Source organism: Adiantum capillus-veneris, chromosome 6 (assembly GCF_014529385.1).
Source record: "Adiantum capillus-veneris isolate H3 chromosome 6, ASM1452938v2, whole genome shotgun sequence".
Taxonomy (NCBI): Eukaryota; Viridiplantae; Streptophyta; class Polypodiopsida; order Polypodiales; family Pteridaceae; genus Adiantum; species Adiantum capillus-veneris.
In genome coordinates, this window is record NC_140936.1 from 88364872 (window position 1) to 88388142 (window position 23271).

General features: G+C 44.4%; 1 protein-coding gene across 4 annotated transcripts; it reads left to right on the forward strand.

Annotated features, from left to right (window-relative positions):
- Window positions 1-1603: 1603 nt before the first annotated feature.
- On the forward strand, window positions 1604-21771 carry LOC147455856 (two-component response regulator-like PRR1). Of its 4 annotated transcripts, none has more exons than XM_086514501.1 (7): window positions 1604-2178; window positions 19455-19616; window positions 19713-19846; window positions 19941-20123; window positions 20214-20283; window positions 20355-21364; window positions 21533-21771. In XM_086514501.1, exons 1-6 carry the CDS (start codon window positions 1965-1967, stop codon window positions 21350-21352), a joined length of 1761 nt encoding a protein of 586 aa, XP_086370627.1. In that variant the 5' UTR covers window positions 1604-1964; the 3' UTR covers window positions 21353-21364; window positions 21533-21771. The 4 variants fall into 4 exon arrangements, with proteins under 4 accessions (XP_086370627.1, XP_086370628.1, XP_086370626.1 ...); XM_086514502.1 differs by having other exon boundaries at window positions 21545-21771; XM_086514500.1 differs by lacking the exon at window positions 21533-21771 and having other exon boundaries at window positions 20355-21403.
- Window positions 21772-23271: the final 1500 nt, after the last annotated feature.

Here is a 23271-nt window from a genome sequence, read left to right on the forward strand (position 1 = left end):
CTTGGGACCATAGTTGAAAGCATGTTCGTTGTTGTGTCAACAGCTAAGGCATTGTGATGGACACTATATGACGGGAGGGACCCAGTACAAAGCGAGGGACAGTACGACAACTATGCCTCCTATGCTTCAAGTTATATAAATGTTTTCATTACAGGTTTGTCTTTTTTGCAAAATGAATCAATGATAGATAGGCAAGGCCATTTGCGCGACAAAATGTAAGGCTTCCAAGAAGTAAGGTTTCCACTGCTATATTCTATTATGACGGTCCTTGAAAGTGCATATATGCTGGGAAATGGACAATGCCAGTTTTACCTCTTTCCACAAAATCTCTTTTTGATGCTATTTGCATAATTGTTATGATGTCGAGCACGGCTCTCCACCCTCTGCTATGGTTTCTCCTCTCCCCCTTCCATCCTCCAAGTTCACAAGGGCCACAAGCAGCAGAACCGACGAGGGATGACTCTTGCCCAATCATAAAACTACAAATGTGAAGGAAAAGCAGGTTGCCTTGCCTAGTATTGGCGTTGGGAAGCGGAGCGACATACTAAAATCACCCCCAAGTGTCAACAGGGTGGTTCACCCAACATGGGTGGGTCCGAGAGACAACTCGTTGGTTTCCTCCAATGGATGTGTGCCAAGTTGCAACCTGTCAAACCAACATTAGTATGCCAAAATGTTTTTGGACTACATAAAGAGTCTTAGTGAAGCGTTGGATTTTTGGTGCAATTGTGGACCAAAGCATGCAGATTAGTGCCACATGGAAAAAACCTTTTTTTATAAATAATTTTTCTAAGTCTTTGTGAGAGGCGTTGACATTTGTGTAAGTGTCTCTTTAAAGAGAGCCATTGAAGATTGATTTAATCATTATTTTCTAGCTTTTTGGGAATATAGTGTAATCTAAATAAGTCATTGTGTCACTTGTTCCCAAAAAGTGTAATACTCTATTGTGACATTTTTTTTTTTTTTTTGCAGATGTCACTTCTCATTTTTCCTCTCACAAAGAACCCTCTTAGTAGATCACCCAAATCTTGGGTTTGATTTTTTTCCCCTCTTAACCTTCTTATTATTAAATTCCTCTCAAAGGGTGTGCACATGAGCCTGCAAGTCCACCGCTGCGGCTAAAAACCGTGACCTGGCAGGAATCTTGCTACCGCTGCGTCAAATGCGTTTAAGTAGGGCTTGCTACACAATTAGCCGCTACGGCCCGACATTCCAGGTGCTAAGCGAAACAAGAGAGAGCGATTTCCATGGGTTAAGTGCTCTCATGTGCGCGAAAGGGCTTCTGCGGCAATGTCCTGAATTCTCGGCTGAAGTACTCTCTCTGTTTTTAAGATCTCATGTGGGTAGCCTTTCAATAGCATTAACTTGTTTCGTTGGGAGAGCCTATCTGTTCAAAGTACACGCTTTTTCTTTCGGAAAGGGTTGCACTTAGAAAAATCTAAATCTGATATTTTTTGCAGCGCCACCGTCCCACTGGCTATTGGCGGTCCCCGAATTTGTCACTGACACGTGGCACCCTGGAAGAAAAAGCTCATGAGCCAGCAGGGACGGACGTGAGAATCAAATACAATCCGTTTAACTGCGGGACACTTTTTGTGTTGCCTCATCGTCTTCATTTCTGATTCTCTCTGTCTCTCTCTCTCTCTCCACAGTCCACACACACACACACACACCCACACACACGAGCCTAATCACATGCACACGTGCCTTTCCCTGCGTGCCTCTCCCCATGACTTCCACTCGTAAGAACCACCCTTTCCCTGTACACCCTGTTTCTTTTGCGTCTCAATGGCCGGGAATTGGACCATCGGAGCACGCCACTATCTCGATGCAGAGGCTCCTATAGCGATGAAGATCATGTGGGCACTTGCTGCTCGACAGAACGCGCACAGGGTCATGTTGGACAGCCTCTTATGATTTCTCTCAAGTGGGAAGCACCTTTCTGAGTTCACATTCATTGAGGAATGGGGCATGGAGGTGATGGTGCTGCGGATACAAGTGAAGCTTCTCTTGATCGCGGCAAAGTTCACGTCCTTCTTTGTGACAAGGATCCTCAGTCTGGTCTGCAGGTTATGCAAATGCTGCAGAGATGTTCTTATCAAGGTAGCCCTGGTTTGCTTCTCTTGACTGCACAGAATCTACCTTGCTTGTGGGTGACTTTCAAACTTCAATGCAGAGGTAGCTTTATGACCGTGTACATATGAATATCCAAGAGTGTTTTGCACCTTCATTCAGTTATCAATGCGAGCAAACGAAATTCTGAAGTTGTATTCTCAGATCTTTCCGTTAATTGTCTGGTCTATTCATGTGGGAATGCCACACATTTTGGTTGTTTTGTCCACGTGATCACATATCTTGATAGCAATTGCATATCAACGCTCTTTTTGAAGCTTAAAATGTAGTGCTTTGTAGAATTTGTGCATCCTCATGTAGGCATCATTGTAAAGAAATGAAGATTAATCTATTTTAGTAAAGTAACAATGCTGAGTTGTAAGTCAGCATACTTGTTTCATATCTAGATTTTTTTGTATTAGATTGTAATGAGTATGAAGGTTGCTATTTCTTCTTGTGTTTTCGGACTTGCTGATGTAGCATTCATTGCACATTCTTTTCTTGTTTTGGTAAAAAAGAACTACTTAAAGTTGTGGAGTCTGTATATTGTGTTCTTGGTCTTCTTTATTTGTAATGGCCCATAGAGTATACAATAAGTTAATTAACTATATGAAGATGATTAATTGGAATGACCAACTTCTGTTGAACTTGTGCTGGCCGGAAGGCCCGAAAAAGGTCTTATATCTATATGTTCATCTTCTATAAAGGGCATATAAGCCAACTACCTTTTTTATGTCTTGTCTTGGAATGAATTATGGAAAGCTCGATAGGCCAAGGTCTGTTGTGTTGTAAGATTATCTATAGGTAAAATGAGGTTCTATCTAAAGCATCCTTTGGGTCTCTTTGAGTATGTAAGGAGCATGTGTGTGTGGATTCCTTACCCACTGGACCTATGCTGGAGGAGCTCTTCTCTTGATTGTACAATCAATAAATATGACTGTGGCGGTTCAGGGCCACAGACTCTTGTGCAGGAGCGTCCCGTGCCACCATCTTCTTCTCCATTTCCCTTACACTCTTTTATGTGACTTTCTTTCAGTTATTTCTAGTTTTTTTTGAAGTGCTAAAGTCGTTTCAAGTGTGCAAGGATCAATAGTTCACCAGTTTCTTTCCAACAACACCCCCCGAGTGGTTATAGTGGTATCAAAAGCTGCCACTGTCGGAAGTGACAGCGGAAGATGGACTGATATGTCTAAAATCAGTGGCAACGGGTGCACAACCTCTCGTCTCCGATGGTGTACAACAACCTTCAAATGTGGAATTGTTGAGAGCAGCCCCTTTGGGTTATCTCCTCGTCTGCAAAGACGCTACAAAGGAGAGCTCGGCTAGTGTAGGAGAGGGCACAAAATGGAGAGAACTTGCAAAAACACAAGGGTACAAAGAGAGCCCTCTCTCCGGTAACGCTAGAGAGAACACTCTGAACAGAAAAGTGGAGAGAGTGACCCAAAATGAGTGACTCAAAACACTGGCTCTCACTTCTGATGACAGAAATTGTGATACAGGGGGTGGGCACCCCCCTCCCTATATAGGGGGCTGCTAGGTTGTCCTACCTCCGCTAAAAACCCCACAACCCAAAGAATGGAGAAACTATATGGAACAGCCGGCAGGTGGAAAATTAGTGGCACGGCGCCAAATACCAAAGATGATGCTATTTGGATCATTGTGGACCACTTCAATAAGCAAGCACATTTCATAACGGTTAAGAAGATCATAAAAGCGAATTATATGGCTAGAATTTTTTTGACCCAAATTTTCAAGCATCATTGGGTATCAATAGACATTTGTCTACACCGGTTGTACGAACTGTTTGATGACGACAATGGCGATATGAGATTGCGTTCCACCTATATGTTGTTTTTTTTCTTGCCTTTAGGCCTTCAGACGGCCGTGCACACGGAGATCGACCTTATTTAGACCTTTGCATCGCTCTCGTATTGTCCTAGAGCGGACGAACACATTGATCTTGTTGGATAGACATTTTCAAGCCCTCGTAGGTATGTTTTTGGGTGGATAGCAGGTTTTTAGATTTCCACTTTGCCTCTTCTCTACGGCTACCCACAAACAAGAATGTGTCTTCGTGTCGCCTATCGATGACGGCGACACTTGTGGCTGTATCTTGACATTGGCTTGATCATTTCTTTTGGGCGTGCAATCTACAAGGCACCTTTCATCCTAGTTTGACATCGGCGGTTGTGACCCTTTAGGGGGGGTGTGCAACTTGTGGTTCGATTGGTACATGCCATCAAGAGTGGACTCACAAGAGATATGGCCGTGCTCACGGCATATGGGAACATCCCTTTCGCGGAGAAGACACCACCGTACGCTGGTGGACATAGACTTTGTATGTGACTTTGGTACGACAAGTACATTGCATTGGAGGAGGTCTGGGCACCCCTCTACTCAAAGGATGACTTTGTCGCAGACACCTTGGTCCGGCCATCCCTCTTCTTAGAGGATGATGACAACGGAGACTTCTGTCTCGTCTGGAGAACGCTCCCTTCTGACAAGACACGAGCCGTAGTGATGGTATGTGCGACACTCCCCTACGACTGCTAAGTCTATGACAGGAGTTGTTTCTTAACACACTTTGGGACAACTTTCTTGGAGTGTCACAAACTGATGATGTGGCATGCCTAATAAGTTGTCCCAACTTATGGGCACTTGTCGACAGGGCCCTAGGGATAGTAGATCAATTAAAGAGGCTGGCGGTCTGCTTGTACGGGTTTCTGCAAATCGCGTTGGAGGTGCTTACGTGGCGGACTGTACGGATTTCCTCAAAATTTGCTGGTTGTGCTGAAGTGGTAAGCCATACGGAACGCATAATGCGTAGGCTGCTCTTGGCGACCCAATTGATTTTGAGTTTGGATGCTTTTCATGTATTGCTTTTCCATGGCCAAGGGCCTTTAAATAAGTTCCCTGGGCCTCTTTGTGACTCACTTGTGCTAACGAGCCGGTGAGCAGAGAGGACCTGCGGGGAGTTGTACTTTGCTCAAGCATTAATATAAAAAGAAATACCGAAACGGGTGCTAGTCTTTGGGGCCAATCTCTTCGGGCACGGAACTACTTTAGGCCGTGTCGACTCAATTGAACTATGAATTAAATGTGCATGATTTGAAAGTGATTCTCTCTCGTGTGTTGTGCCAGATTCTAGACTTGGGGTGTCCAAGTCTGTTACAGTGGTATCAGAGCTCTGTCGATTTCTCTTCTACTGAGAAATCCGATCCCCTTTTCCGCGATACACATGAATTTTGGCAAAGTGTCACATGCACATGGCTCTGTGTGCCACGTGGATATGCTTTATCGACTTCCAGAGCCAGTTTTCCCCTTCTTCCTAGATAGGGATGTCTAGAATCCTAGGAGGATTAGTACTGACAATTTTGTGAGCCTATTCGCAAGACCTGCATGACCGGACAAGTCCATTAGATTATGTTTTCCAGTATTGGAACCATCTTGCATAAATGGTTTGTATATGCGTTTTGGCAGAGGTTATTACACTACGGTGGGCATCTGGCATGACGTGCATGTAGTTCTAGGTTAGAGGAATCCAACGAGCCATTCCCCGTGCGATCAGACATGTGGATGTATGTGCGACAGTTGCACCCAAATCTGGACCCTGGACCAATTTTTAAATAAATCATATTCTGATTTATTTGTTGGAAAAGCTGGTGGACAGTTGCCCTACCTAGGCCATAATAATTACTTAAGGCCCATCCGTCACCTATGAAGGGAGCAAATGAGCTCTCAGTTGACACAAGTTGTAGATTATGAACACGCCAGGAGGAGGAGCAGATCAGCCAGTGTTTTCTGCCATCAGCCTTCAAGCCCTAGCGTTTTCGTTTTCAGCTTTGGCGTTTGTGGAAAGCAGCAGAGCAGCCAGCATTTTATGTTTGCAGCCCTTGTGCCAGGTGAAGGTTGCAGATCTGGCCAACGTTGTCTGGTTTCAGCCCTAGCGCCACCAAAATCTGCAGATCAGCCACGTTTTCAGTTTTCAGCCATCCTCCCCGCGACGGAACGGCTTGGACCTGCATTCGCTTGCTTCCCGTTGCATCGGCAGCCCATCGAGCCTCCCCTCGGCTATTCCCTCGCCCGCGTCGAGTGCTCCATTGCTGTCCATTATTGGCATTGTCGAGATCTATGTTCTCAGCCCTTCATTCCTCTCACATCGGGAGTGCAAATCAGCCACTTGGCAGCCATCCACAATCCCAGGATCCAAGGTGCATCAAATCAGCCCCAGAGATGCCTGTTCATGAGGAGTTACCGCGGTGATTTGTCGTCATCGAGTCAATAGAGTCTACATTGAGGTATTGCATTGTGTATACATTCCATTTACGCAATCTAAAGAAAATACCACATTGGTAACGGTGTGGGGGGCCCTCTTCTTCTCTCTCTTTCTCTCTCCCACTACACATCTCTATTGCATTCTCTCAGTCCCTCTCTTCAAGAAAAAGTAAAAGGAACATTCATTGAAGCATAAAGCATTCACTAATGCAAGGAAAGAAGTTGAAAGATTTGTGGAATGTAAAACTAGATCTTCACCATTTCAATTGTGCTGCACCTGACACACAGAATTAGACAGCTCCTCCTACCACTTTGGTAACGGAAGGCAACACGGGAAATTTGAATTGATGATTGCACAAAGCAAATGCTCCAGTTTGCGAAGGATCCACAATATGCAAAATTTTTGACCCGGCATCCAATTGATGAAGTGCATATGCATTGGCAAAAAGCCATTGATACACCAATAAAATGAGCCCTCAAGAAACCTCCTACCCCAAGGATGTTTGCTGAAGAAAAACTTGATGACGTTGTCGAAAGACGAGTCAACCAACTTTTAGGGGCGAAGAAACAATCGAAGAAATAAGGGGACTGACTACCCTGGTTATTTGGGCTGTCAATCTTCTTTTGCAAGTGCAAGAAAACAGAAAAGAAGCATGTACGCTTCGAAGGACTGTTCAGTTCGTCCTCATCTTCTTTTGACAGTTCAGATAGCTCTTTTTCTTCCGATTCGAGTGATGAGGACAGAAAGGGCATGGAACGAAGAAAGAACCAGAGATTTGGCAAGAACAAGAAGGCAAAGAAGAGAAGACCATACCACAGATCTCGACATGTTTCTGATAGTTCTGACGAGAATTCATGCTTCTCTGAGAGTTCGATCTCCGATGACCACATCTTCTATTCAAAGAAGAAGCACTTTTACAGAGCCAACCGATATGACTTTCTCGAGGACAAGGGTAAAAAGACCGAGGAATCTAAAGAGGGCGGACAAGCAGTAAAGTTTGAATCCTGTTCAGGGTTTCGGGATGCTCCCAAGGCTTTAGCCTTCATTCAATAGTTTGACATAGCATTCTCTGGAGAGCGCTACTCAGAGCACTCCAAAATCAAGATGGCAACATCATTTTTAAAAGCAAATGGACGAACGTAGTGGTCCACTCTTCTTTTAAGGAAAGAAGCCCCGATAAAAGAGAAGAAGCCCCGACCAAGTGGTTAAAGTTCAAACGGCTCTTTATTTCCTCTTGACTTACTCATGAGTACGTGTTGGGGTTAAGGCCTATGTGCCTTGACCGGTCGCCCAGATCATGGGCGCCCGCCCACTGTTACCCTATACTTATAGTGAGTATACTGTATAGGGGGAGTTGCCACTTCACAATCTCCCCATCCACATCGTGTGTGTGTCTCCTTCTCTCTCTCTCACTCTCCGTTTGTGGTGCTCCCCGATCCCCTTCAATTGGTTTCAGAGCGACAAGTGTGAGAGCGTAGATGGACGGCTTCGCGATGAACTCGTCGGCTATTGCGGAGAGGTCACAGATCCGAGCAAAGAAATAGAGGAGGCTTGTGGACAACCATACAGAGGCTTGCAGGAGAGCTCTCAGGAGCTTCCTAGTGCTCACAAATCAGTTCACAGTTCCTCTACAGATCAGCCCACTGTGTACAGCATTTTCCCTCTTCTCGGCAAGCTTTGCAATGGCTACATCGGCGATAGATTGGAGCTTGGAGCTTCTGAAACCGGCCTGTTCCATCCAAAAAGGGCGGTAGACTTTACTTCAAACCTTGATTTAGCCTTCACCCATTATTAGTCGTCTATTATACCTGCGCTATAGTGACACAAGAGAGGGGAATGGGATACAGATGCTAGAATGCACCTGTATGAGAAGACCGACACCAGATTGGCCCCTAACTTAGGCGCCCCTTTCGGTATTTCTTTATTGTTCAAAAGAAGGAATAAACGTTGTGGTTCCCTACAAGCTGCCCCGCACAAACTCGGCTGAATTTCCACTGTTCCAGCCCGATTTCGGCAGCATAACTGTACTAGAACCCTTCACGGTCAGTATTCCCACGCATTCGCCGACTCTCCCGACGCATACGGGCGCTTTGCAAAACCTGGCGAGAATCTGCAGCACGCTGAATTCTCTGTTTTCAGCCCTGAAAATGCGCCAGATCACCTGTACAGCGGTCCCCTTGCGTCCCCGAACCTCCTGGGGGTATTAGGGTCCGTTTAGGGCCAAAACCCTAAACCTGCAAAAATACACAGCAGGCTGTAATTCACTGTTTCGGGCTCTGTTACGCGTGCCGGTCGCATCCATAGCAAGTCCTCGAGCTCCCGCACCTGTAGGGCTACTTGCCCTTTGAATCGGACGAGATTTCTGGCGTGAAACCTCTCCGAATTCACCTGTACCTGTGGGGGTTTAGCCGCTAGCTAATCCAGTACCTATGCAAGAGGCTCTTGCCTCGGCAATCGCGCATGAACCCACACAACTGTACATTGGTCAAATGAAGAGCCCACTAGAGGGGCATAACATACTGCCAAAGGGGAGAGAGAGGGCAGTGCGTAGCGTGCAGGGCATCACTCCTGGCACCGCACTGTGCATAAGAGGGAAAGCAAGCACTCCATAGCTCTTAACCTGTGACAAAATCTGAAAATGAGGCTCACTCTCCTTCAAATTCAGCGCCACTTCTTGTTGCATGAGGCAAGTGCACCAGAAGGTGCCACTTGGCACATTTACAAGCATTTTCCCGTTTCGGGGTTGCCGTCTAAAAATATCCCAACCGGTTGCCCAGTTGACTTCAAGGCAGAGTAAGAAAATGTTCCCCTTGTCATTCCGGAGGTAATGACGCCAACACATTTTCAGGTCCCAAAATAGCAGTTCCCTAAATTTTAGGAGATGCTGCCATTGTATCTTTCTAGGTCATCCGACCCTCTTTGTACACTGCGGCCACACCCAGAATTGAAATGTAGCCTCTGTAGCAAAGGATTCCACTTTGGCTAGTCAATGACCCCACTTTGGCTAACCATAGTTTTTGTCCAACCTTAGTGCTCTCTTGCCCTTAGGCCTGGACTCCCTCTGGACACTTCCACACTAGCTATGCAATGCAGGGCAGTTAGATTTCCCGAGGGGTGTTTCCAAAAAGTGAAAGTAAATAGATAATAAGAAAGAAATCAACAAAAAGGATAGATAGTAGTCACACGCTGGTGACATACCCCCTATTGAAATCTCAAACAGTAGAATTTGCCTCTTCTGACTGCCCATCTGTTTGAGGATGAAATGACGAAGAGAATTTGAGCGTGGTGCCCATATTCTCAAACAAGCCTCTCCAGAACAAACTTGTCATGCGTGGATCACGGTCGCTAACAATCGACTGCGGCATGCCATGATACTTGAAAATATTGCTCATAAACAAGCGTGCCATCTGATCTGGCTTTATCTTCTTCCTGACAGGAATAAAATGAGCCTGTTTGTTGAATTTGCAAATAATGGTCCAAATACCATCGTTTCCTGTCTGCGTTCTCGGAAGATCAAAGATAAAATCCATAGCAATACTTTCCCATGGTTTATCTGGAATAGGTAGTGGTTGCAATAACCCTGGTGCCTTTTGCCTGTCAAACTTGACCTTTTGGCATATTAGGCATTCTCGCACAAAGGCATCCACATCTCTTCTCAATGTAGGCCAGTAGAAGAATATCTCAACCGCTTTAACTGTAGCATCAATACCACGATGCCCTGCATACGGTGGGACATGACTCTCTTCCATAACTTTGCGTCGCAATGGCTTTGTGACACACAATCTCCCATGCATCATCATGAACCCGTCTTTAAGAAGATAGTGTTCATGACGTTGTCCTTGCATTAGCTGGTCGAAGACCCTTGCAAAATCTTCTTCATTTTCATACTGTTCTCTCATATCATCAAGTTCATGATGATAAGGAATTGACACAGCTGAAATTTGTGGCTTCCTTGACAAGGCATCAGCCACAACGTTCTTCTTGCCTTCCACATGCACAATCTGAAAATGGAACATGGACAAAATATTTGCCCATCGCATATGCTTCTCAGATAACTTTGTTTGTGTCAAGAAGTATCGCAAGGTCTGATGATCCGTTTGGACAACGAAATCTGCACCTAGCAGGTAGTGTTTCCAACTTAAGAGCGCATGAATCACAGCCAGTAACTCTTTCTCATAGACCTGCATGGTCATCTCTGGCCCTTGCAAAATTCTGCTCTCATAGGCTACTACCCTGCCATCTTGCATTAGCACTGCACCAATGCTACTACCGCAGGCGTCACATTGGACCACAAATGACTTCCTAAGATCTGGCAACACAATGACTGGATCGGAAGTCATCTTTTCCTTTAAGAGATTAAAAGCTGAAATCTCTTTCTGTGTCCATCTAAAGGTGACTGCTTTCTTTTGAAGAGCATGTAAAGGTGAAGCAATCTCAGCGAAATTTCGGATAAACCTTCTGTAATAGGAGCATAGTCCCAAAAAGCTTCGGACATCATGCACCGTCTTCAAATTTGGCCATGACTTGATCGCTTCAACTTTTGCAGGATCCATTCTGACACCATCCTTTGAGACAATGTGTCCCAGAAAGTGAATCTCTTCCAGAAAAAACTCACTTTTCTTTGCATTGATGAGCAACCTATGACTGCGTAGCTCTTTGAACACAATGGCCAAGTGATGCCTATGCTCCTCTTCATTCTTTGAGTAGACTATCATGTCATCAAAGAATGTACCAACAAACTGCTGGTGTGGACGGAAAATTCTGTCCATCATCCTATTGAACGTAGCAGGAGCATTTGTGAGACCAAAGGGCATCACTAAAAATTCGTAAAGGCCAAACGTCGTTCTAAAAGCAGTCTTGTGCACATCCTCTGATCTAATGCGGATCTGATGGTACCCACTCTTTAGATCTATCCTGCTAAACATAGCTGTTCCTTCTAATTTGTCCATAATATCATCAATTCTAGGTATAGGGAACCTATTCTTGATGGTATTCTTGTTCAGTGCACGGTAGTCGATGCACATACACCATGAGCCATCCTTTTTCTGCACCAACAACACTGGAGAACAGAATGGAGATGAACTGGGCTGAATCAGCCCCTTTTCTAACAGCTCATGTACTTGGCCCATTATCTCTTTCTGCTGAGCCGCACTAACCCTGTACGGAGGCTTATTTGGTGGGCTACTGCCTGGCACCAAATCTATCGCATGGTCCTCGGGTCTCTCTGGCGGTAATTGAGACGGTAATGAATCGGAAAAGCAGTCACTATACTATACTGTTGTAAAAACATTGACCTTTCTTTATCTAGCACAGATAAATTTGATTCATCACAATCTGACACTTCACGTGCAAAAACCAAGTACGCAGAAAGATGCTTTTTCATTACAGAAGTAATAGCAGAAGCTGATACAGTAGGAATAGACTCCCCTTTAAGCTTTATATCCAGAATGTGAGTCTTTCCCCTGCTCTGTACAATGATCTTTTTGTTGTAGGCATCCAGGATTCCTTGTACGCGAAACAACCAAGGAATACCTAACAACACATCACATCCGTCCAGTGGCATGATGTAAAATTCTTCAGCATCTACATAGGACTGGATATGTAGACGCAACTTTCCAATGATGGGTGTCACAGCCTCTGTATGGCCAGGACATGCCAAACCTGCCTCTGCTGTATACCCCATCTCTTCAGGTCTGATTCCCAACTTTGAAGCCAATTCTGGGGAAATGAAGTTGGCTTTGGCACCTGGATCAAAGAAGATAAGCACTGTTTGATCCCTGACCTTTCCCCATGCTCTGCAAAGCTCACTTGCATCTGAATTTGGCTTGTCGCCCACCATATCTGGCACTAGACCAACCATGGGCTTCTTTCCTTTCCTGTCCTCCTTGTCTTCAGAATCAGCTGGCCTTTTCTTTGTAGGACAGTTGTAAGCAATGTGGCCAGGCTGCTCACATATAAAGCATTTGTTTTCTGTCCTCAGGACCTTCTTTTGCTCTTCTGACTTGCGAGGAAAACGTCTTTTCCATTTCGTCGTTGGTCCTTTTTCTGATTCAGCCGTAGTTTTATCTTTCCCTGCGTTGGCTGACTCCTGAGTCCCTTTAGGAGCCTCATTGGGAACGTGCTTCTTGGCTGAATTTTTCTTGCCTGATCCTGCCTTGACGCCAGTGTTAAATTCACAATCTTCTCCCTTGAGCAAACCATTGCCAGTGTTTGCTACCTCGATGAGCTGCGTCAAAGTAGTGACTTTTGTCTTCGTGCAGTATTTTCTCAATCCTTTGGATAGGCCACAACAGTATTTTTCAATCTGTTCTGTCAATGGCACAAACCTATAGGAAGTTACTGGAAGTAGAGCTTTCCAAAACTTCCGATTGTAATCATCTAGATTCCTGCAAGTGGCAGCATTAAGCTGGTGCCATTCTGTCATGACATCTGCTTCAAAGTCATCAGATAACCATGCTACTGCAAAAATCTGCTTAAAGTAAATCCATGTGGACGGAGCTTGCCCTTGAAGCAATAAAGTTGTCCACCATTGTCCCGCATTCCCTGTCAAGAAAGTGGCTGCCTTGCGGACCTTTGAAGCCTCTGTAAAGTTTCCCCCTGCATAGGCCTTGTCAAACTGCTGGAGGAATGAGAGAGCCTTCTTCCTGTCATCAAACCCTGTAAAGGTCGTGAAAGACACACCTTTGCCACCTTCTTTGTACGGAGTTGGCCTCTCCAGCGGCGTTAAATTGTCATATGGAAGTGATTGAAACATGGGAACACTATTAGGGTTCATCTGTGTTCCTTGGCCGCTATTAACTTGACCTGGAAATGCCATATTTGGCTGCTGATTTGTAATTCCAGCCATACCAAAATTTGCTTGTGGCATCCCAAATTGGCCCTGAGTGCTTTGAAACCCTGGTTGCATACCCATGACACTGTACATGGGGTTAGGCATCATTGTTTGAGCACCCCCAAACACTGTTCCTGGCGTGTAAGACTGATTTCCAGGTGCATGACCAGCCATGCTCTGGAATACCGATCCACCTCCAAAATAGCCAGGGTGTACTGAAGGTGGTGGGAAGACCTGTTGCATAGCCTGTAGGTTGCTTCCCTGCCCATTAGAACCAGCTATAGGCTGCTGAAAGGTGGCGGGCTGAAGTGGTACAGCTTGAAAGACTGGCATCTCAGCCACCTGTTCTTGCACCTTAGGCATAGGTTGTGGAGACTTCATGTTCTCCGTCAAGTGTACATGTGTTTCCATTGACTGTGCGGTATGAATCACCTGTGCTCAAGCCTTAACAGGCTTCTGAATACGATCCAGGGACCCAACTTGCTGAGACGGAACAGGAGGTTGCAGAAAGGCTAAAAACCTCGGGTTCTGCATTACTTGTGTGAACATAGCCACAGCAGTAGCCAACTGGGTCCTGAATATATCGTCATCTGTCTGTGGTGGTCTTGAGGACTCACCCACTTCATGTGTCTGTTGACCCTGTGAAGAGGAAACCTCTTCAGTCACATCATCTGGTCTGTCAGCCATAATTGCAATTCCCTGTGTCTGGTCTATGATCCCCTATGTCTTCAAGCCCAAAACTGACCAAGGCTCACTTCTATGGGAAAAAGTGATTTAATCCCGTCGATGGAACCATGAAACCAGCCTGTTCAATCCAAAAAGGGCGGTAGACTTTACTTCAAACCTTGATTTAGCTTTCACCCATTATTAATCGTCTATTATACCTGCGCTATAGTGACACAAGAGAGGGGAATGGGATACAGATGCTAGAATGCACCTGTATGAGAAGACCGACACCAGATTGGCCCCTAACTTAGGCGCCCCTTTCGGTATTTCTTTATTGTTCAAAAGAAGGAATAAACGTTGTGGTTCCCTACAAGCTGCCCCGCACAAACTCGGCTGAATTTCCACTGTTCCAGCCCGATTTCGGCAGCATAACTGTACTAGAACCCTTCACGGTCAGTATTCCCACGCATTGGCCGACTTTCCCGACGCATACGGGCGCTTTGCAAAACCTGGCGAGAATCTGCAGCACGCTGAATTCTCTGTTTTCAGCCCTGAAAATGCGCCAGATCACCTGTACAGCGGTTCCCTTGCGTCCCCGAACCTCCTGGGGGTATTAGGGTCCGTTTAGGGCCAAAACCCTAAACCTGCAAAAATACACAGCAGGCTGTAATTCACTGTTTCGGGCTCTGTTTCGCGTGCCGGTCGCATCCATAGCAAGTCCTCGAGCTCCCGCACCTGTAGGGCTACTTGCCCTTTGAATCGGACGAGATTTCTGGTGTGAAACCTCTCCGAATTCACCTGTACCTGTGGGGGTTTAGCCGCTAGCTAATCCAGTACCTGTGCAAGAGGCTCTTGCCTCAGCAATCGCGCATGAACCCACACAACTGTACATTGGTCAAATGAAGAGCCCACTAGAGGGGCATAACATACTGCCAAAGGGGAGAGAGAGGGCAGTGCGTAGCGTGCAGGGCATCACTCCTGGCACCGCACTGTGCATAAGAGGGAAAGCAAGCACTCCATAGCTCTTAACCTGTGACAAAATCTGAAAATGAGGCTCTCTCTCCTTCAAATTCAGCGCCACTTCTTGTTGCATGAGGCAAGTGCACCAGAAGGTGCCACTTGGCACATTTACAAGCATTTTCCCGTTTCGGGGTTGCCGTCTAAAAATATCCCAACCGGTTGCCCAGTTGACTTCAAGGCAGAGTAAGAAAATGTTCCCCTTGTCATTCCGGAGGTAATGACGCCAACACATTTTCAGGTCCCAAAATAGCAGTTCCCTAAATTTTAGGAGATGCTGCCATTGTATCTTTCTAGGTCATCCGACCCTCTTTGTACACTGCGGCCACACCCAGAATTGAAATGTAGCCTCTGTAGCAAAGGATTCCACTTTGGCTAGTCAATGACCCCACTTTGGCTAACCATAGTTTTTGTCCAACCTTAGTGCTCTCTTGCCCTTAGGCCTGGACTCCCTCTGGACAGTTCCACACCAGCTATGCAATGCAGGGCAGTTAGATTTCCCGAGGGGTGTTTCCAAAAAGTGAAAGTAAATAGATAATAAGAAAGAAATCAACAAAAAGGATAGATAGTAGTCACACGCTGGTGACAGCTTCCATAGACATGGAAGCATTGTGAGATTGATGCATTCAGCTCACGCATTGAGGTGGGAAGTGAGTTTGAGTCTTTCTATGAGCTCAAAGAAGCACAGAAGAAAGTCGTTTAGTTTTTGGCAGTTTGACAACAGTCTACTGTTTTGCTCATAACTTGAGCTACAAAGCTTCGATTCCAAAACTTTTTGGTTCAAAACGGAGCTGGCTTCAAGCTCTACGACTTTGTAGAAGGAATCATTTTCTGATTCGGAGTGCAGGTGGGTCTGAAATTAAAAACACAGAAACTGTTTTTTCAGGACAGTTTTAGGCTCTGTTGTTTTCTTTGCTGCAAACAGCTTACCCATGCACACTGCAAGCACATATGAGGTGTTACAAGATCGGGTTTGACTCCCAGGTATAGGTTGAGTCTAGTACTCCCACAAGTGTTGCCAGTTGCAGTTGAGTGGTTCTTCTGCAGTGTTGTGGCTTGCATACATGGTCTTTGAGCGGGTAATGCTCTATGTGTGCTTATGTGGTGAGCAGTAGATCTTGTGAGCAAGTGCAGAGGTTGGTTGTGGATGACATGTATGGTCACCTGCGGTACTCTTTGTGAGCATTTGTTGGACACAGGTTTGCAGAGCTTATGCATGTATGCAAAGTGTGGAGATTGGTGCATGCATGTGGAGTGCGGTTTGATGCGCTTTGGTTGCTTATGGTTTTGAGCGTGCAGTCAGTTTGGTTACTGGTTTTGTGGCCGTTTTACTGAGGAAACTCTGGCGAAATTTTCCCAGGAGTTTTATGCGCATCATTTATGCGATCTAGGTAGAGATTGCGGGTTGCACTCAGCATTTGCGTGTGGTGTTCTCTGCAGGTGGGAGACTTGTGCGTGTGTATGCATCGATAACGCATAGTGTGGGCTTGGTGATTAGCTCACAGATTGCAGTGTGATACTAGAGAAGGCGAGGCTTGTATTGACATTGCGGGAGCTCTATTTTGGAGTGTGTCTCACAGGTTTTACATTGTGTTTCTGGCCATATTTGTAGATAGTTTCCAGGTGTTGTTGGTGAGGTGGTTTTGCTTTCTAGTTTGCTACATTGTGCTCATGGTGGAGACAGGTGATCGCTCAGATTATGATCTCTCCGAAATGTGCATGTTTGATGGGTGAGACTTTGCAGCATGCAGAGAGTGTATGCTTGATGCATTAACACAGCGAGGGTTGCATCGACCATTGAGTGGTGATGCAGGTAGACCTTCAAACATGTCTGACGATCAGTGGCAGGAGCTAGAGGAGATGGCACTATCTACACTCTCTTTGCACCTTGCGGAATCTGTATATGCTCTTGTTATGTATGAGACTACTTCGAGAGCACTTTGGCGCAGATTACATGATATGTATGATAGATCTGAGTCATCACGGAGACAATTCTTGCGGCACCTGAACGGGATGTTGCCATTACACCTGTCATTGGCAAACTTCCTTTGCGTTGTCAGGGGTATTTAGGGCACGAGGACTTTTACATCATGCCTTTGAAAGGATGTGACGTCTTAGGCATGCCTTGGTACCACAAGAACAACGCTGTGGTTGATTATCAGGCTAAGAAAGCTACTTTGACGAATGAGAAGGGCAAGAAAATTGTGCTTGGCGTAAAATTGAAGGGCGAGTCCATCCCTATTGTATCATCTTCGGCCATTTCCAAATTAATGAAATCCAGTCTTTTCGTTTACTCGATCTACCTGAAAGAATTGAGTGATGAACAACGAACCAATATGTCTGAATTGGATAAGGAACGATAGGAATTTTTGCACACACAAACTGATTGTTTCTCTAAAGGCCTACCAGGCGAGTTATCTCCCATCTCGTCTTGAGGACCATACGATTAATTTGATTCTTGGAAGTACACCACCAGACTGGCCACCTTATCGTGTTAGCTGAGCCCAAAATGAAGAAGTTCTTGGAGAATGTGCATTGACTATAGAGCTCTCAATAAAATCACCATCAAGAATCGATTCCCCATCCCAAGGATCAATGATATTATCGACAGACTACAGGGATCCTCTTGTTTTAGCAAAATTGATCTAAAGAGTGGATATCATCAGATTCGAATTACTCCGGGAGATGTCTATAAGACAGCTTTTCGGACAACATTTGGTTTATATGAATATTTGGTGATGCCTTTTGGACTCACGAATGCTCCAGCAACATTTAATCGGATGATGGATAGGATTTTTCGAGAGTATCGAGCTTTTGTGGGCACTTTCTTTGACGACATTATAGTTTTCTCAAAGAATGAAGCAGAACACATAATCGTCTGCTACAGGTCTTTCAGGCATTGCAGAAGCATATATTAATTATTAATGCCAAAAAGAGTGAGTTTTTCTTGCCGGGGATACATTTCTTGGGGCACGTCGTCTCAACAGAAAGAGTGCAGATGGACCCGGCCACAATTGAGACTATCCGCGATTAGCCTGATCTAAAGAATGCTCATGAAGTTTGAAGCTTTTTGGGTTTGTGCTCTTACTATCGGCGGTTCATTCAAAAGTTTGTAGAGATAGCTTCACCTTTGCATTTATTGACTCAAAAAGGAGTCCCTTTCACGTGGAGACCGATAGAGGTGACCGCTTTTCAAACTCTCAAAGAAAATTGACTACCGGACCAGTGTTGGCTTTGCTAGACTTGCAAAAGCCATTCGAAGTTTATTGTGATGCTTGTGGTCGTAGTCTGGGAGCAGTCTTGATGCAAGAAGGCCATGTCATTGCTTACGAGAGCAGGATGTTTTCATGGCCAGAGTTAGTAGTTACACAGTGGCGACACTTTTTACTCGGAGTTGATTTCACAGTCTTTACGGATCATCAGGGTATATGCTACTTCTTGTCATAGAAGCAGCTTTCGGAAAAGCAGATGCAGTGGGCTATCATCCTGTCATAGTTTCACTTCCAGACTGTCCATGTTCAGGGATAGAAGAACTTAGTGGCAGATGCATTGTCTCGGAAGCCCTTGGTTTGGCTATTTCCGCGATTCACCACCGAAGCTTCGAGAATATGGTTACCAGTATGCCACAGATCCTGACTTTACTGAATTTTTTACCCGGATACAAAATGGGGAGACAATTTCAGGCTATTCCATTCAAGTCGGCTATTTGATGTGTTACACAACCTTTGAGGGAAAAGGCCTTGATAGAGTGCCATTGTCCACCTTTTACGGGCCACCAGTGCGTCGGTACTTAAGAGTCAGTGTCTACTGAACTGGTTTATTGCCTCTATTTGTTTTGCAGACGTAATTGAGGGCGATTACAATTCTTTCAAGAGGGGGGTATGTCACAAACTCATGAGGTGGCATGCTCCAATCTCGTCGTCTCTATATTGGCACCTCTACCCTACATTTTTTTGGCTTGACACAGATTTTGATGAAGCATCTATTGTGGCATTTCATGAACTAGTTGAAACCATTTCGAAACTTTTGAAGCTCGTTACATACGGAACGTTTTGAAACTTCATGGCTACTATGACATGCACACTATCATCCACATATGCATGGTTTCACATTTGTTTTCATAAATATAAATAAACTTGGGTTTTTCGAGTTCTGGCCCATGTAATTGTGTAGGAAGAGTAAAAGTACGACAAAACTAGTTGAAACCATTTCGAAACTTTTGAAGCTCGTTACATACGAAATGTTTGAAACTTCATGGCTACTATGACATGCACACTATCATCCACATATGCATGGTTTCACATTTGTTTTCATAAAATATAAATAAACTTGGGTTTTTTGAGTTCTGGCCCATGTAGTTGTGTAGGAAGAGTAAAAGTACGACAAAAGTCTTACAAATGCTGACAAGTCTTTGAGAGCAGAGACTTTGGGCATTTTATTCCAATACCATGGTCAAGTGGTCAAGTATTCCATTTGCTTTCTGAATTTGGAAGTGAGAGCTTTTCTTTGTTTTTGGGTATATTTTAATCAATGAGTTTTGTTCTGGTACAGTTACCTGTGTCAAGAGTGCAGGTCAGGTAATGCAGGTTCTAGACTCATCTGGCAATGAAGTTGACCTCATACTAGCTGAGGTAGAGCTTCCGAAGGAAAAGGGGTTTAAGTTGTTGAAACATATTGTGCGACAAGAGCAACTGCAGCGCATACCTGTTGTGAGTAAGTAGCTATTCCAATATGTGATGTATGTATGATAACGTATGCATGTTAACTACTTTGTGAATATTTTAACTTATGGGTTAATCTTGTGGTCAGTGATGTCATCACAAGACGAGATGGCGCTAGTAGTAAGATGCTTGAAGCTGGGAGCAGTTGATTTTCTTCTCAAGCCACTACGAAGCAATGAGCTTCTCAATCTCTGGACTCACACATGGAGGCGAAGACGCATGGTGGTTTAAACCAATCCTTCTAATGAAGCAATCCTTTTGATCTTGTTGTTTGTTTTGGCACACCGACCGAAAGACATGTTCTTCCTTTCTGCAGCTTGGCCTCACAGAAAGGCACCTAATGAAAGGGAATTTGAGGGTTCCTTTTGATCTGTTGGTATCAGAGACAAGTGAATCAAACAACACTAATAGTACAACCCTCTTCTCGGACGATGTTGAAGATCACAAAGTGACAAACACTGTCTCTATTCAAGCACCAGGAAGATGTCGCGATGTTGAGGTTGTGGAATGCTTTATTTTTTGTCTTTTAGTTTTTACTAGATTAGTTAAACTTGGATGTCAGCATGATGACATTTCTGGTTTGTCTCAGTCTGAGCTGTCGCCCGGGCTGGAATTATCTTTAAAACCATTAGTGGAAGTTACATCGGAACATGGGGCAGGTGATCTTTGAAAAGTAGTCGCTACTGTTGCTTGAAGCGTTCATAGAAATTGAACATTGGTTTTTGTGCAGGCTCTATGCCATCACCGCCCAGGAAAAGTGAACTTAAGGTGGGTCTATCTTCTGCTTTTCTTACTTACAACAAGGTGAGCAATTGGCCAACAGGGCAATCAGCTGAGGTGGCACACTTCAATACTCCAAGCAATCATGTCCCATCTGCCAGTTTGCGGCCTGATATGCCCTCTAGTAATCATGAAAATGATGATCCTGCTTCAAAAAATGGAGATGAGCAGGAGCCTTATTCAATTTCTTTTGTGGCACCTTCTGAGGAGCATCTAAGAGAGAGAGAGTACAATCCATGGGAAAGCAATCCTTGCAGCAGAAATGAATGTGAGTCAGGATATAGGGAACAATTGGGTCCTTCTGTAAATCATGTAACCTTACATACCGATTTCTTAGGGGTTAAACTTAATTGTGGTGATCCTTTTCCTCAGGAGGGTGCTACAAGTGGCCCCTCTGAGTCGTCACATTTTTTAGTTGGGGGGATGATTGGTCCAGTCATGCCTTGCCCTCCACCAATGTTATCTCCAGGCATTCATATGTATCAAAATTCATCGACTGAAGAGGGGTTCCTAGCAGGTGTTGCTGCTGGCATTCCATCTCTACACATGCCTCAAGGCTTGAATCTTACAGGCACTTTTCCATTTTACCCATTTGGGTTACATATGGCCGTATCACCCCAGCCGGGCTCATTTCCTGGATGGCATCCTGCGGTACCATATCCGATTATCGAGCGGAAGCTTGGACAAGCAGAGAAAAGAGAGGCTGCTTTGAATAAGTTCCGACTTAAACGCAAAGATCGTTGTTTTGAGAAGAAAATTCGGTATGTGAGCCGAAAGAAGCTGGCCGAGCAACGTCCTCGAATTAAGGGTCAATTTGTGAGGAGGGAGACTAACACAGATGTTAATGATTCTGGTGCTTTAGATGATTATGAGGATGATGATGATGATCAGGGGCTTTGTGATATGGGTGAAGGATCCTCCCCAGAAAGTGTAGCTGAGGATGCTTGAAGGAGATGAAATGTAAAAGCTCTTTCTAAAAGTTTTTTTAAATGTTGTTAATTGTTTTTTGATATTTTTTGTTTTTGTCAAATTTTTGTTGTTTAAATTTAGGTTCTAAATCTATTTTCAAAAATAATTAGTATAAATTTAGAGTTTACTTTATGGTTTAAGTATAAATTTTGGGTTTAGCATTTGATTTAGGTGAAAGAGCTATGAGTACAGAGGGGCCAGAGGTCCCTGTATGGGAGACAACAGGTGCAAGGTATTGTTTGCGAAGATGGTGCTGAGTGTCGATGCAGAGGAGCTAAGAGCTGGGATGGCACGGAAGGTGTGAAGTACATTGCCAATGTAGAGGAGCTATGAGCTGGGATAGCACAAATGCACGTTTTGAGTTGATAATGTTATGCGGAGTATCTTGAGGTGTGAGACATCCTCTCTATGTGACACAGGCGGGGGGGGGGGGGGGGGGGGGGGGGGGGGGGGGGGGGGGGGGGGTCTTTAATTGACACTTTAAAGTTTAGAAGGGATTTACGGTTGAAAATTGGCGTCACTTGTCGATGAGGAGACAACCACGTGTAAACTTGGACGAATGTGAACTCATTTTGTGAACTAAAAATGTAAACTAAATGTGAACTCTGCAAACTATGTGCGCTATATCATTGTGTGAACTCGTAAACTCAATGTGAACTAAGATTGCGGTGGGCCAAAACTACGCATGCAATAGCGTAGTGGTAAAGCCCTAGCGTTGGGATGGGGAGGTTAGGAGGTCAAATCTGGATCGAACGGTCCACAATAAAAAATGATCTGGAACCGTAGCCCCCCCGCCCCCCTCCCCCCCTTTATGTGGCATCTCATCCACCCGATACCATTCCCCCATCGTAACATAACCTTTCTTGTATGAGAGGAGAGATTCATGTCACCACTCCTGGTGCTATGGGTGTTTATACCATAGGTAGATGTTTAACAATTGAGTTCTCACTATGGTGTTATGGGTTCTTCTACCGTAGCTAGACGTTTAACAATTGAGTTCTCAACATCAACATGTCGGCATCATAAAGAACATGTGATGGTGAGTGTTTTAAGCAATCTATTTAACCCTCTCATCATATCATTGCTAATGTTGGAAAACAATTGAACTTTCTAAGAGCTTTGATATGGCTCTACTTTTGTTGCTTCTCTTTGCTACCAAAGGTATTAAGAACTGACCCGGAATTTGGGAAAAGTCATTTTTGCAACCATACAAGATTCCCATTCATAATTTTTCCAAGAGGAAATTTTGAAAAATTGACCTAAATTTTACTTTTATAACTTTGTTTTCAAATCTAGGCGGGATTTTTCCTTTTCCTCTTCTTCTCGAGTGTCATTTTTACTTTCAAAGAGGTAGGATTGTAAGCTGAGACACTTTTCTTGAAAACTAAAGTGACCTATCAATGGCAACCAACTTAAGGTAGGCTTGACTTGCTAGCACAAAGATGTAGACTTTTGGAGTCCTTTTAGGTAACTCTTCAAGGTCAGACTGCTCATATAAGAAATGTGTAGGTGCCCACTCTACTCTACTATATGTGCAATACTGATAAGATGAAAATGCACACCTCATTTTATGGAAATATGTGCAATAGTGATAAGATGAAAATGTAGGAAGAAAACAAGTTTTCTTTGCAATATAAAGCACAATAATATCAGCCATCATCAATTTTTAAGAAACAAGTCGCCTATCAGCAAATTTTTTAGAAATTCAAGGCAAGAGTTGTCAGAAAATACTACCATATTCATAGTTTCACTGAGATCAAGTTTTATTGCAGTAAAGAAGACTTACGGCTTCAAAATGTAGTGACAAGCAGAAACCTTGAGCTTCGGACTCTTCTTCTCCAAACTAGCCAAACAACTCCAATGCAGATACAACATTAAAATGAGAAGGCAAATGAATA

Coding starts and splice junctions, on each gene's coding strand:
- LOC147455856 (XM_086514501.1), top strand. CDS start 1,965: ATGGGGCATGGAGGTGATGGTGCTGCGGATACAAGTGAAGCTTCTCTT. Junction 19,847..19,940: donor CATGGAGGCGAAGACGCATG/GTGGTTTAAACC, acceptor TCCTTTCTGCAG/CTTGGCCTCACAGAAAGGCA. Junction 20,284..20,354: donor TACATCGGAACATGGGGCAG/GTGATCTTTGAA, acceptor GTTTTTGTGCAG/GCTCTATGCCATCACCGCCC.